This window comes from Typopeltis vanoorti, chromosome 4 (assembly GCF_054136105.1).
Source record: "Typopeltis vanoorti isolate ZY-2024b chromosome 4, IOZ_Tvanoo_1.0, whole genome shotgun sequence".
Lineage (NCBI taxonomy): Eukaryota > Metazoa > Arthropoda > Arachnida > Uropygi > Thelyphonidae > Typopeltis > Typopeltis vanoorti.
The window spans coordinates 11448135-11462790 of NC_143552.1; the positions used below are offsets into that span (position 1 = coordinate 11448135).

General features: G+C 37.0%; 1 protein-coding gene across 2 annotated transcripts in view; it reads left to right on the top strand.

Moving 5' to 3' along the window:
- Nucleotides 1-14656, top strand: part of thoc5 (THO complex subunit 5) — a 514059-nt gene that overhangs the window by 308197 nt on the left and 191206 nt on the right. For both annotated transcript variants that reach the window (XM_090391636.1, XM_090391637.1), the window contains one exon: nt 9314-9419. In XM_090391636.1, the coding sequence (XP_090247762.1) occupies nt 9314-9419 (106 nt within the window). The remainder of the gene's footprint in view (nt 1-9313; nt 9420-14656) is intronic.

A 14656-nucleotide genomic window follows, 5' to 3' on the forward strand; every position in this document is an offset into this window, starting at 1 on the left:
CAAGGGACTTATATGTGTGGGTTACAGATGAGGACTGAGATAGAAAGTTATTTTTGTTATTTTTTTTTTAAGAGTTTATAATAGGTTGTAGGTGTTTGGGAATACTTCATCAGGAAGGCTGTTTCAGAGGTGGCCTGGAATAAAAGATGAAGAACAGAAGTAGGTTCTCTGTGTTTGCAGTTGTACAGTAAGGGGCTGCTGGGCATTTACTGTTTCTTGTATTAACAGGTGCAACACACGATGATAATGATTTATGGTTTTAATGATGCAAGGACAGCAAGGGTCATACTGTGCCATATCAAAGGTTATAGCAGTGCACAAGGTAAGACAGTCACAAACATCAATGCCTATAGCAGGATTCGAGTCTGTGACCTGTTGGTTGGGGAGGTGGTATGCTAACCACTTAGTCAACCAGGCCAGGTACAACAAAAAGTGGAGGAATGATGTTTGCCAGTTCGTTGGAGCAATGGCTGTTGAAATGCCTGTAAAATAGATACAGAGCCAAAATATTGCATCTGTGAGATAGAGGTTGAAGTGATTCCGTAAGAGAGGGATCATCTATGAGCCTAATTGCTGACCCAGAGATCAGCAATTAGGCTCATCTGGACAGCATCAAGTATTTTAAGGGAAGCTTCAGTGCACTACCCCAAATATGTAAAAAATATTCTAAACATGAGTGGATTTGGGATTTCTGTATAGTTAAGAGTTGGTTGAGCATAAAATAGGCTCATGAACGAAAGAAAATGTCACATTTCTTGATGCAGAGGAGGCTATAGATGTGATGTGTTTATGCCAGGAAAGACTGGAGGTAAATGCTGGTCCAAAGAAGGAGATTTGATCTTGTCTGGTGTTTTGTGTATTACACAAGGGTAAGGGTAAGTGAGCTGGAATCTCTTTTGCATGAGAAAAAGGAATACCATGCTTTGATAGCAATCGATATAATATAGTTCTCCTTGCCTTGATTGAGGATAGTATGTAGATCAATGTTTAAGACACTAGGTGTAGATGATCTTGTAGCCTGGAATGTCAGGGTACTGCATGGTTTGTGAAATGAGTAGGATGAATGGAGAGTACTGTTGTCTGCAAAGTTGTGGATAGGATAAGTGGTTATTGTGAGCAGATCATTTATGTACAGGAGAAAGAGAGTAGGTGATAGAGAGCGTTGAGGCAGTCCAGCATATGGTGGTGAAGCTTGAAGAGAGGGAGCCATCTACAATGACTTGTAGAGAATGACCAGAGAGAAAACTTGCTAACTAATTACAAAGGATGGCAATTCATTTAGTATGACTTGATGCCACATATGGTTGAAACCTTTGGAAATCTCTGAACCTTTCCATAGTACATGTCCAGTAGTGGGTGATGTAAGATATGAGAGCAGCTGTGGATCTTGAGTGGCGGTCGCTGATTAATTGGTTGGCTTCTAAGTAGTAGAGAGTTCACTATTGATGACTTTCTCCAGTATATTGGAGAGAACAGAGATGATGGCATTTAGTCGGTAGTTTGATGAGAGACTTCTGTAGGAATAAGATGGATATGAGATTGCATCCATGCATTGGGATAAGTACCAAACATGCATAATAAATTACGGGGGGGGTCTGAAAAGTTCTGATAAACACGTAGAACAAAATTAATTAATTTTATGTCTTCTTATATATCCTAAAAGAAAAAAATATATTTTCTGGAAAAAAAAAATTGTTCTAGGTGTTTATCAGAACTTTCCAGAACCTCCTCATATAGACATGATGCAGATTTGGCTCTGGAGGGAATAATTAAAAAAATGCCATCAGGACCAGAAAACCAGTTCTTCCAGATGAGTTCTGGATGAACTGATCAGAAATAGATCCAGATTATTTGGAGAGTGAAAAGGGTTATCAGAAATGCGAGTATGGTTTGTGTTAGATTATTACTTATAGCAAAGACTTCTGCTTCTCATCCTGTTTGGTCGGTGGTGTTTGGATTAGGGGAGTCAGTTGAAATTGTGGATGTTGATGTACCAGGAAGATGACCTCACTATATGGATAGCTGGAATGCAGGTGGTTGAGTTTCACAAAAAGGAATGTGAAGAGATCTAAGTGGTTATCGTGTTTGGAGACTAGTAGATGCAACAAATGAATGTTACTAAATGGAGCAAGGAAACGAGCCAGAGAAGGTCAAAAGCAGGGGATTCTAAATTAGCTATTCTCTGCCAGGCTATGTCAGATTCACAAAGGCACTGGTACCAACACTGTGGTAAAAAGAATTGTGAATTGTGTAGTTTGAGCAGTGGAGGTGGACATAGTAAATTAGCTGCAATCTGCATTGTTGTCAGGAATAAGATGTCTGGTGTGGAAGACTGCAATTGATGGTGAACGTTATTTATGTTTTAATTTTGCGGCATTATGTCTTAATGCCGCAGATGATAGTAAATGGTGAATGTGAGTTTTTAGCATTGAAATTTTGGCATGGTTTGTGTGTTGTGACAGGTTGTGATGTGACCTTTTCAACAAAGATTTGCTTTTGTTGCAATGTCACTGTTATTGTTTGTGAGTCTTCATAAATTTAATCATAAGTTTGATTAGACTAAAGGATATAATGGAGATGTGCAAAGAAAGTGAAAGAAAATAGACTCTCGTACATGACATTACAGAGAGAAACCATCCCTGTGCCATGATGTGGCCTTGACAGTATCTCCCACATACTATGAATCAGACTCCCTCTCCATGCACAACCTATCAGAGTATGTGATAGACAGATTATGCACCAGTTGATCGGAAGACTCATGCCTTGTTAGTGACAGTTTGAGGCCTGTGTACTAACTGCGGCACCACCATTTTAACTGATGTAACCTCAAATGGAGTGGGTTATGAGTCTCTAAGTATGTCTGTCATGGCCTTCAAGGATATCTCTCACAGTGCATGGAGAAGAGACGATGGGAACAGAAACGGGAATCACTGCTCTGGAGACCAAACATGGCATTTGCCAAATCAGACTTTGAATAAGCTGGGGTGTGGTATTTCACATGTAATGAGCTTAGAAAAACAAGTTATTATATTGTGAATTATAAATATTAAATTTCTCTCTCTCTCACACACACACACACACACTCTCACACTTTCTCTCAGTTTAAATTATACAATCATCAAAATGTGTATTGAGCATGACTAAAAATTAATAAACTCTTAATTGGCAAATGTATAGTCCAAAATATAACATCATCATCATCATAGTTAACCCTGAAGTTGCACTCTAAGCAATATCAAGTAGTTTCTTCTCTGAGTGAAGTAGACAGAACAGATAAATTATTCAAATGCTTATGTTGCCTTCTCCATTCAAAGTTATTAGTGGTCATCTGTTCCACTTTCAACACAAGACAGAAGAACTTAAGATATAATATGGTCCTAACTTCCAGTACCAATTATATTTGATTTAATCCTTTATCCAAATATATAATTGGTAGCATAGCCAAGTGAAAAAACTTCCAGTACTTTGAGAGAATTTACAAACAACACTGCTTCCATTCATAATAAAGAATACAAGTTCTTGCATAACATAATGGAAGTGCATATATTAGTTTCTTTTGTTCCAATCACCAGTGACAGCAGGTATTATCAATTGTTCCTTTACTTCATCAATTGAAAGATTCTTGTAAGTGATATCTTGAAAACATCAGCATATATCAGTTGCTAATAGACTATGTACATGCAGTCCTTAAATAAGACCTCCATTTTATTTCTTAAATTTGTGGAAATTCTGGATCCATATTATTCCATACTTCAAATTTTCCTCTTCTCATTCTCTTTACTATTCTTTCCTTGTTGGTTCCCCAGCTTATTCTTTTTGTATTCTCTGTTTCTAACCAAAAGAAGTTCTTCATGATGTTATGTAAATTGCATCCGTCATCACATGTAGGTTCATCATTCTGTGCTTGTCGATATTATTGTTAATATGCACCTTTGTTTGGAGATAAATATCTCCTGAAAACTTCACTGAAATATTATTATTCACACTTTACTTTGGTATTTTCTTGTTCTATTCATCCAGAACATCTTCCATGCACTGAAGAAATAAGTTTTGGTTTTGTAACTTCTCTGCCAACAAATGTTAGTTAGCCTAGCATCATCATCATCAAATTCCTGCCATGTACCCACAAGGGGTGTACAGGATATGACAGTACTACATGAAAAAATTACATCGTTATTAACTTCCTATCTACAATTTTCCTCCAAATCAGTCTGTTACTTGTCAAGACTCCAACATTATCAGATCTTATATTTCTATCGTCTAAGGCACTTTGTACCCTATCAATCCACCTATATCTTGGTCTTCTTCTGGGTCGTTTTCCTGCCAACCTGGCAGAGAACACTTGTTGTGCTAATCTTTCCTCTCCCATTCTATTTAAGTGACCATACCACCTGAGATTAGCTCTGCTAACGCATTCCTGGATGCTGACAATGCCAAGTTCTTTCCTAATATCCTCATTTTTAATATGATATTGCCATTGATGCCATCTGTTCACACCTCTAATCTTTCTCAGTACTCTCATATCTGCGGTCTCTAGTCTTTGGTCAAGTGTATTACTTCTGACCCAGCTTTCAGATCCATAAGTTAAAACTGGTTTGAACACTGTCTTGTATACAGCTAATTTATTGTTCCGACTAATTTCTCGCTTATTCCATATGAATTTATTCAATTGACTTCCCACCATACCAGCTTTGCTGATTCTGTTGTCTATTTCTTTATTTAATTTACCATCTTCAGTAAAAATCGTGCCTTACTTAGGCACGATTTTTTTTCCTTACTTAGGCACGCTGAAATGTTTTACTTGTTCTACAGGTTCTCCATTCACAACACAGTTGATATTTTCAATGATTCTGCCTATTTTCATTGTCTTTGTCTTTTTATTGCTGACCTTCATACCGTATCTATTACAACAGCTATTCAATTTAGTCAGAGAATCTTGCAGACTTGTAGCGGATTTATTTAGAAGTATAACATCATCCGCATAAAGCAAAGAGTTGACATTAACATCTCCAATTTTGATATCAGGTTTAATACCACTTTCCTTCATAATGTGATCCATAATAGATAATGAATAACAGAGGGGATAATGTACATCCTTGTCTGACACTAGATTTAACATTAAACCATCTTCCTGTACTTCCTTCATTCTAACTGCTGACTTACAACTCAAATAAAGACTAAGTATTGCATGCCCCATTGACACCATATAACTGCAGCGTATTGAATAGCTTCTCTCTTGGCACCTTGTCATATGCCTTTTCCAAATCGACAAAACTTAAATACAGATCTTTGTTATATTCCCATGCTTTCTCGACTATTTGTCGTAAAGTGAAGATCTGATCCTGACAGCCTCTATTTGGCCTGAATCCAGCTTGTTCTTCACCAAGCTTTTCTTCCACAATTCTTCTCAACCGTTTATACTTGCATAGATCTTGCCAGGAACACTCAGTAGGGAAATACCTCTGTAATTCTCACATTGTTTTATTTCCCTTTTTATATATGGGTACTATGAGAGCTCTACTCCAATCATCGGGAATTCGTCCCTCTGTCCAGGCTTTCTGAACTATGCAGTGCAGCCACTGTAAGACTTTTATACCACCATACTTCAGCATTTCTGGTCGAATATCATCTACACCTGCTGCCTTTTCACATTTCAAGCCTTTGATGGCTTTTTCTACTTCAAGTATGGATATGTATTCCTGACTGCATGCCTGGTCAGTGTTTTTTATCACTATGCTGTCATCACTGCTTGTTTCATTTAGCAGTTTTTCAAAGTAATTACTCCATACTTGAAGGATATCTTTTTCTCCTGTTTTCATGTCACCTTTATCATCTCTGACTCCTTTTACAGCACTCTTTCCCCCATTCCTAAGCTTCTTCAACAACCTCCAGAATATTTTGCCAACTTCTTGATATTTATTTTCTATATTCTTGCCAAAGTCCTCCCATGACTTTTGTTTAGCTAGTTTTACACGCTGTTTAGCTTTCTTACATTTGTCTCTGTATTCTGTAAGAGTAAAAGCTGACTTATTTGCCAGGAACTTTTGATATGCTTTCTTCTTTTCCTTCACTGCCTCTTTAACTTCCTGTGTCCACCAGGGAGTTCTGATTTTTCTATCCTTGCACACAATCTCACCACATGTCTCTCTGGCAGAATTAATCAATGTTTTCTTCAGAGTTTACCACTGAATCTCCAAGATTTGATTCCTGTTCTCAAACTCTTTCATTTTCTTTTCAATAATCTTTCTGTATTTTAGTCTACAGATCACATCTGAGAGCTGCTCAACTTTTATTCACTTTAAAACTTTCTTACATGTTATTCTTTTCAATATGAAATTCAATTTTATCCTGCTCAAGACTAAATAGTGATCACTTCCAATTTCAAATCCTCTGCACACTCTGGTGTCCTGCACCAGGGAGAAAACATCACTATCAACAATAACATAGTCAATGAGACTTTTCTTATTCCTAGCCTCTTCTCTCCATGTGAATTTGTGCACATTTTTATGTTGGAACATGGTGTTAGTAATAACCAATCCATGTCCTGAGCAGAAATCCAACAGATATTTGCCATTATTATTAGCTTTGCTCTTTTCTCCAAATTTTCCCAAAATATTTTTGTATGTCTCACAATCATTTCCTACTCTGCTATTTAGATCCCCAACAAGGACCAACTTTTCCTTTTTCATTGTGTCAGTTGCTTTTTCTAAAGCCTCAAAAAAATTCCTCCACTTCTACCTTAGTAGAACCTTCTGTGGGACCATAGGCACAAATAAGTCTCATTGTCCAGTTCCCCATTCTCATATTTGCCCACATTACTCTACTTGAGACTGACTGCCATTCAAGATTAGCCTTGTATTTTGTGTTGAATACTATGGCTACTCCTTCTTTTCCTTGATTGTCATTGCCTGAATATAACATTTTATATTTATTGCTCAGAAAGATCTCGCCAGTTTTGGTCTTTTTTGTTTCAGTCACCCCTATTATGTCAATCTGGTACTTATCTAATTCCTCAGCTAGCTCCATTTCTTTGCCATTCAGGCTTCTTACGTTGATAGTACCGATCTTTAACTCTGGTGATGTTGAGTTGGGGTTTGTTTTCAGATTTGTTCCAGTAGCTGACTTTTCGCCGTTCGCCCTGGTTCCCTGGCGAAAACAACGGGGGCCTTGTTTAACCAGGCGACGCCCCAGCCGGCATGAAATTTTGTTATGTTGTACCATCATTTTTTATTTTGGTTTAACCAATAATAATACAATTTGGTCGGCTAAATCCGAAATTGCCAGCCCATCCTCGTTCGTTCAGTTTCAAAATAGATACCCTACAGGGTGCACCACGAGAAGGTGAGGATTGGGCATTAGGTCATAAGCCCTGGTCGGTTCTCCACATTCCTTTAAAGGCTATGTGGAGTTCTCCTCTCAGTTATACAGCTTTGACCCTTAAGCACCCCTTAGCCTAGCATTAATTACATAATGCTCTAAATATTTCCATATACGTTCAACCTTGGACACTTTTACATTATCGTTATATTATAACACACAATACATCACAATAAATATATTTACAAATAATGAAATATGTATTATACTTGAATAATTGATGTAGAATCATAAGACATATGATGTAGAATCACAATGGCAATGGAGGCTTTAACAAAAATGAGACATTTCTTCTCTTCCTGCATAAATGAGAGAGAGATCCAAGAAAGCATGTGTTTGCATAACAAGCAATACTCCAGACACATGCTTTCTTGGATCTCTCTCTCATTTATGCAGGAAGAGAAGAAATGTCTCATTTTTGTTAAATCCTCCATTGCCATTGTGATTCTACATCATATGTCTTTTTTACTTCTGTTGTTCTGTTGTTGAGAAACTAGGTTAATCATTTCATTGTTGATCTCATTGAAGAGCTCAACAGTGAAATGAAAAACAAAAACAATGTTTTTGGTTTTTGTATCTTAAGGAAATACAGTCTTTGCACCACTTTCAAACCTCATTTAAAACTAGCTACTCTTATTTGCTCCACTAAAGACAAATTCCCTCCCTTCTCAGTTCCAGGTGTATGCAGAGTTCCTTGTTCCTGCAAGTTGGCCTACTATGGACAGACAGGAAGATCAGCTACTGTCTGATTGGGAGAACATAAAAAATGTATCTGCAGTCATGACTATGGTCAGTCTATTTTGCAGACAATGCTTTGGATACATCTCAGAGAATCAATTGGAAAAAGATCATCATGCTCCATCACAGTACATTTAGGAGAGAGAGACTAGTTTTAGAATCTGCTGCTCTAAAAAATTAGCCTAATTTTAATAAATACGGTTGCATAAAGCTTCCGAAAATATGGGAAACACCAATACTTCGCGATTCCAGCTTAGATCCTAGGCTGCTAACATGTGTCCATAGAGGGTGCCTCACCTAGTTAGGACTGTAGGCTTTCATCCATGTATTTTAATTAGTTTGCACTGCCTGTGTGTGTGTGTTACAGATCTTATTTTGCACTCCCTGATGTCTCTGTAACTGAGGCAAAATATTGGAAGCATTAAATATTACTTTTAATAATTTCTCAGTGCTGTTTCACTCCATTAAACTCATGAGTTTTGATCATTAAAAATAATCATTGATCACATTTGATCATTAAGCTGTCTTAAATGTAGATATTGCATTTCTCTATCAAACTAACAGAACTTCTATTAAATAAAAATACTTTGAGTAAAAATTAATCTTATATTTATTGATGAGAGAGAGAGAGAGCTTACACATAAAGTTATCATACTGCATGTGCAGCTGCTACAATGCCTTTGGTTAGAAAACCAATGTTTGAATCATCTGGGATGCAGACAACCATCATTAGGGTTGCTTCCAGCTGGAGATGAGTTAGCTAGTCTCATATGGAGGTAACAAGTTTTTTCCTCAAGAAACTAGAGTTTTTCACCCCACTAAACTGACAAATGAGCCAGAAGAACATAATGCAGTTTACAGACATAATACACTGGCTTCATAACCTTAGTTGCTTTGGCTGTAATTAGAACAACCACAAGGACACTGTGTGGTCACTCATTACTACTGATTGCACTGTCTACAGTAACAAACCTGAAGCATATAAGTTCATCCACTCTATTCTGTGAAACTGATCCATCATGCATGATTGTGATACAGATTAATATCTATATTATGATGAGATTATTAAGCATGCCTTTTGATAAATTCATTTATCTTATTTGATTACCACTAAGAGGAGATTCCTATTTATTGTATATAGCATACTACTGTCATTAAGAATGTCATACCTTAAGAAAAAATTTGTATTCTTTTTTAGGTGATGGAACTTTATGCATTCAGTTTTTCTACTTGGTACATCTGCATATTGTTACTACCTCCGTTAAATTGATTAAACCTGTTTGTCTTGGTGGTGTTGCAGCAAGGTGAATCCACAATTCTTCATTATTTTTTTAAAAATGATATTTTAATGTCAGAAGAATCCTCGCTGTTTTTGTACAAAGTAGATATCACTGTTCTTTACAAATTTCACTTTTAAAGGAACTATATTCATTCAGTCAATATTTATATTCATTTATCTGTTATGTATAAATAAATAAATGCTTATTAACATTAGTGTTGAATATTTCCGGAAAAATAACTAACAAGGAATGAAATAAATAATAGCTAAATATTTATGCTCTAGTTAATACCGCAGTATGCCCGCGTGCCCAGAATTTATGACCTGCCAAAAGTACACAAAACAGACACACCATTACATCCAATTGTGGAAAGAATCGACATCCCAAATTACCACTTAGCCAAAAAATTAGTAGCCACACTCAAGGAATTGGTTGGTCATTCCCCTTCCTACATAAAAAAATACACAACATTTCATAAACAAAATTAAAAACATTACACTTTATTAATTAAAAGCATTAAAAAGTACACAAAACAGACACACCATTACGTCCAATTGTGGAAAGAATCGACATCCCAAATTACCACTTAGCAAAAAAATTAGCAGCCACACTCAAGGAATTGGTTGGCCATTCCCCTTCCTACATAAAAAATACACAACATTTCATAAACAAAATTAAAAACATTACACTCAACGACTAAGATCTATTAGTCAGCTTTGACATAACTTCCCTTTTCACCAATGTCCCAATCAGTGATACTATCTTGCTCTTATAAAACATATTTCCACACGACATCATGGCCCTCTTTGCCCACGTACTCCGCTTCGGATATTTCGTGTGGCAAAACAATTTTTACCTTCAAAAAGAGGGTAGAGCCATGCCCCCCCCCCCCCCCCCCCCCCACACACACACACAATAGGGAACTTTTATATGGAAGATTTTGAGCAACGAGCTCTAGAGTCAGCTTGCCTAAAACCCAGAATTTGGCTCATATACATCGACGATATTTTCGCCATTTGGGCCCATGGCCGCGAAGCACTAAATACATTCCTTAGCCACCTGAACAAACAACACAAACGCATCCAATTCACTATTGAAATAGAAAAAACAACTCTCTTCCATTCCTAGACACACTTGTCACACATCTTCCTTCAGGCTGTCTCTCCTTCTCAGTTTACCGCAAACCTACACACACAGGCCAGTACATACGCAAAACTTCTTGTCACCACCCAACACAAAAACTAGGGATCATAAGCACCCTTAAACACAGAACTCAAACTATTTGTTCAAATGAACAAGCTCTTAACCATGAATATGAGACCATCAAACATACCTTTATAAAAAATGGATACAGTATAAAAACCATTCACAAGATCCTCCACAAAGATACCACTAATGACAAAAAAGATTTCAAGAATGCTATACCATATGTTAGAGGCGTTTATGAAAAAATAGAACACTACACAAATACAACATCAAAACCACCTTTAAATCCCCAACAAAATTAAGACCTACTCAGTTCTTCCAAGGATCCTCTGCCACACCTAGCCCACCCAGGGGTTTACAAAATACAATGCATATGTAACATACCATACATAGGGGAAACAGGGCGAACCATCCCAGTCAGGAAGGATGAACACAAATGACACATAAAATACCTCCATTTTGGAAAAACCGGCCTTTCTGACCCAAACACGCCACAGAATTGATTGGAAAGGTACCAAGTCCCAACACCGCACCAAAACCTGGTTCGAGAGGAAATTCAAGGAAACGGGAAATGCTTAAACACGATCCGAATCTGAATAAAAATGATGGTCTAACCATTCCAAGAATGTGGAGGACCCATCTGCAACCTTCATAAAGAAAAATCTCAATACAAGAAGACTTGGTGAAGTGTTTTTTTTTTTTTTCCCCTGAACATTCAATAGCAACCTTACTTGTTGTTTATTATTTTAACGGTATAATAGAACACAGAAACTAAGTAAATAATTAATTTATTCACTTGATGCTGATATTTCGCTGGTATTATAACCAGCATCTTCAGAGCACAAAAACACTGTTTGTCACAATACGCGAGACTAAAACAACATGGTGTACATTAACAAAATTGTAGCAGCAACACAAAGACTAGAGTCCTGATTTTGGCGCCCTCTATCTGAAAAAAAAAAAAAAAAAAAAAAAAAAAAACGCTATCATATATTGCTAGAGTCCTAGAAAAGTGCTAGTTTTTCCTTAATATGACTGTCTCCCAGATCTTCGGCAAGTTAATACAGCCATATTTGTTGAGATTTGGGGTGTGTTTTAGGGCTTCTGTCGCCTCTAAGAACAATCTCTCTGATTTATATGGGTTTCTGTGTAGTACTTTTGTGTTTTTCCAGTTGATCCTGTGTGCAGGGGTATCCAGAGCATGGTCTGCTAGGCCCGACTTCCCATAATGATATTTCCGGACGTATCGTTTATGTTCGCTGATGCGGATATTCACAGTTCTTCCTGTTTGACCGTAGTAGGCTTGATTGCATGAGCAGGGTACTTGGTAGACTCCTGGATGTGATAAAGGAGGAATGCTGTCCTTGGGTGAGCGGATGAGGGTGGCTAATTTGCTACATGGTCTGAATGTAGTGCGTAGTTTATGTTTAATGAGAATTCTTGAGATCTTTTCGGATGTGCCTTTAATGTAAGGGATGGTGACTGTTTTGTTGTAGTTCTCTGTGGTGGATGGTGGGAGGGGTTTCTTAGGAGTGTTTAGTATTTTGTTTATTTTTTGTGGATTGTAGCCGTTGGCCAAGAAGGTGTGGCGTAAGTGAGTCAGTTCAGCAGTAAGAGCCTTGTCATTTGAACAGATTGCTCTCGCTCTATGGGTTAGCGTTTTTAAAATGCCATATTGTTGAGAAGGATGATGGTGTGATTGTTTGTGTAAGTATCTGCCTGTATGTGTGGGTTTTCTGAAAACTGAAAATGATAAGGAACCATCTGGGAGACGTGTAATGAGTGTATCCAGGAAGGGCAGACAGTTGTTGGCTTCCGGTTCCATAGTAAAGTGGATTTTTGGGTGTTGGCTATTTAAATGTGCTAGGAATGTTTTCAATGTCTCAGGGCCATGTGGCCAAATGGCAAGCACATCATCAACATAGCGTAGCCAAAGTGTTGGTTTGAGAGTGGCTGTATTGATTGCTTGTTTTTCCAGGTGTTCTATGTAAAAGTTGGCTAGGGGGGGAGAAAGGGGGGAGCCCATTTGGCCACATGGCCCACATGGTCTTTGTGTTGCTGCTACAATTTTGTTAATGTACACCATGTTGTTTTAGTCTCGCGTATTGTGACAAACAGTGTTTTTGTGCTCTGAAGATGCTGGTTATAATACCAGCGAAATATCAGCATCAAGTGAATAAATTAATTATTTACTTAGTTTCTGTGTTCTATTATACCGTTAAAATAATAAACAACATGTTCGACGAACACATAAGTCTGTCCACACGTTTAAGCAACCTTACTGTACAAATCCAGAAGATAATCGTAATATATAAATATGAACTGTATAATTCCAGAAGAATCCTAGGACGTGAGGACTTCAGCAGAGTTTATTGTATTTTTTTTTTTTTTATTTTTTTATCACTAGAGGACAGGCTAAGAAAAAAGATTAGTTAACAATGTAGATGTAATTTACCTGTATAGAGTGCAACAACTTGTAGCTTGGTTCTTATACACATGTATCCTTCTGATGATGACCTCAATATAGGGGTCGAAACGTCAAGTTATTATTTTATTATTAATCAGTAAAATAATCTTTTCAACACGTGTGTTTTTTTTTGTCCCTAAATTCATAAATATGAATAAATATGGATTTACACTCTATTGTTTTGATAGCTCTAGTTTGCATTATCTATATACTTAAGACATACTCAGGAAAGACAAACTGAAATGTACTAGAAAACAAAGTCACACACTTAATGTGATGAGTGTTGTGTTGCATATATCAAGTGTCTAGAGCAGTTTCCAAAAGCAGTCTTTGCAATTTAAATTAGATTTGTGCAGTAACTTTGGTTTGTTCTCTCTGATGAAGTGATCTTTATCCATGATGTGTCCACTTCAGGATTATCCACACTGTATAAGTTTGTTTTTATTTCTGATCATGCAGTTTATTTTGTCACGAAACAGGTGTAAACTACACTGACAGCAGAACCATATACAACCAGAATGGAGAGAGAAGGTTCTGGCAGTCTTGAATCTCTGTCAGGAGAAGGTTCTGGGGTCGTAGACTGTTTTAGAAGATGGCATGTATTGTGTATGTATAATCTAGTTTAGAGCAGGTGTTGTCTTTATGTTCCTTTTAAAATGTGTGTCAAGATGCTTTGTATCTGTTTTCTTTAAATAATCTCACCCACTGCAGGAAGTGGGTGAGATTAGAGATTTGGGAGTGATGGTTGACAGTAGACTGAAGTTTAGTGGCCATATTGCTAGTGTTGCAAAGGCTGCAAATTGTAGCTGCTGTGATAACATCCTTACATGTTAGTACTCTAGCATGTAAGGATAAGGAAGTGGTTGTATAAAGCACTGGTCAGACCACACTTGGACTATTGTGCTCAGATCTGGTCACCTGGTTTTCAATGTGATGTGGAGACATTGGAGAGGGTCCAGAGGTGAGTGGCTAAAACAATATCAGGACTTTAGAATGCTGACTATCGAGAAAGTTGGAAGAAATGTGGATTGCAGAGTTTGATGGATAGGAGGAAGAGAGGAGATATGATAGAGACATTTAAGTTAGTGAGAGGATTTTATCAGATTAATCCAGAGGGGATTATAAAAAGAGTAGAAGGTAAGAGGGGAAGAACCAGAGGTCATTCCTGGAAGTTATGTAAAAGTGTGGTGAAGAAGGGTGTATGAGGATAAGATTTTTTACATGGAGAATTGTCAGCAAATGGAATGCTTTACCAGAATGTGTTAATGCAAGGAGTGTTAAGGATTTTAAAATTCTATATCAGGGGGTGGGGAACCTTTTTTAGTATCGAGGGCGAAAATTGCTAATTTAAAAACTTCCACGGGCGACTGGAAAATTTTGACTCTTATATATAGTGTATGCAGTGTGCAATATATATCTCAATAAGTAAATGTGCAACATTCTCATCTGATATGGTATCTTTTAATTAGAATTGTGTAGACATATAATTATAACAATCAAGCAATGGCTATATTTAATTTATTTAAAAAATGATATTTATTTTATTTTAACTGAGAACTTTATTAAAACAATAATAGCATAATAAATA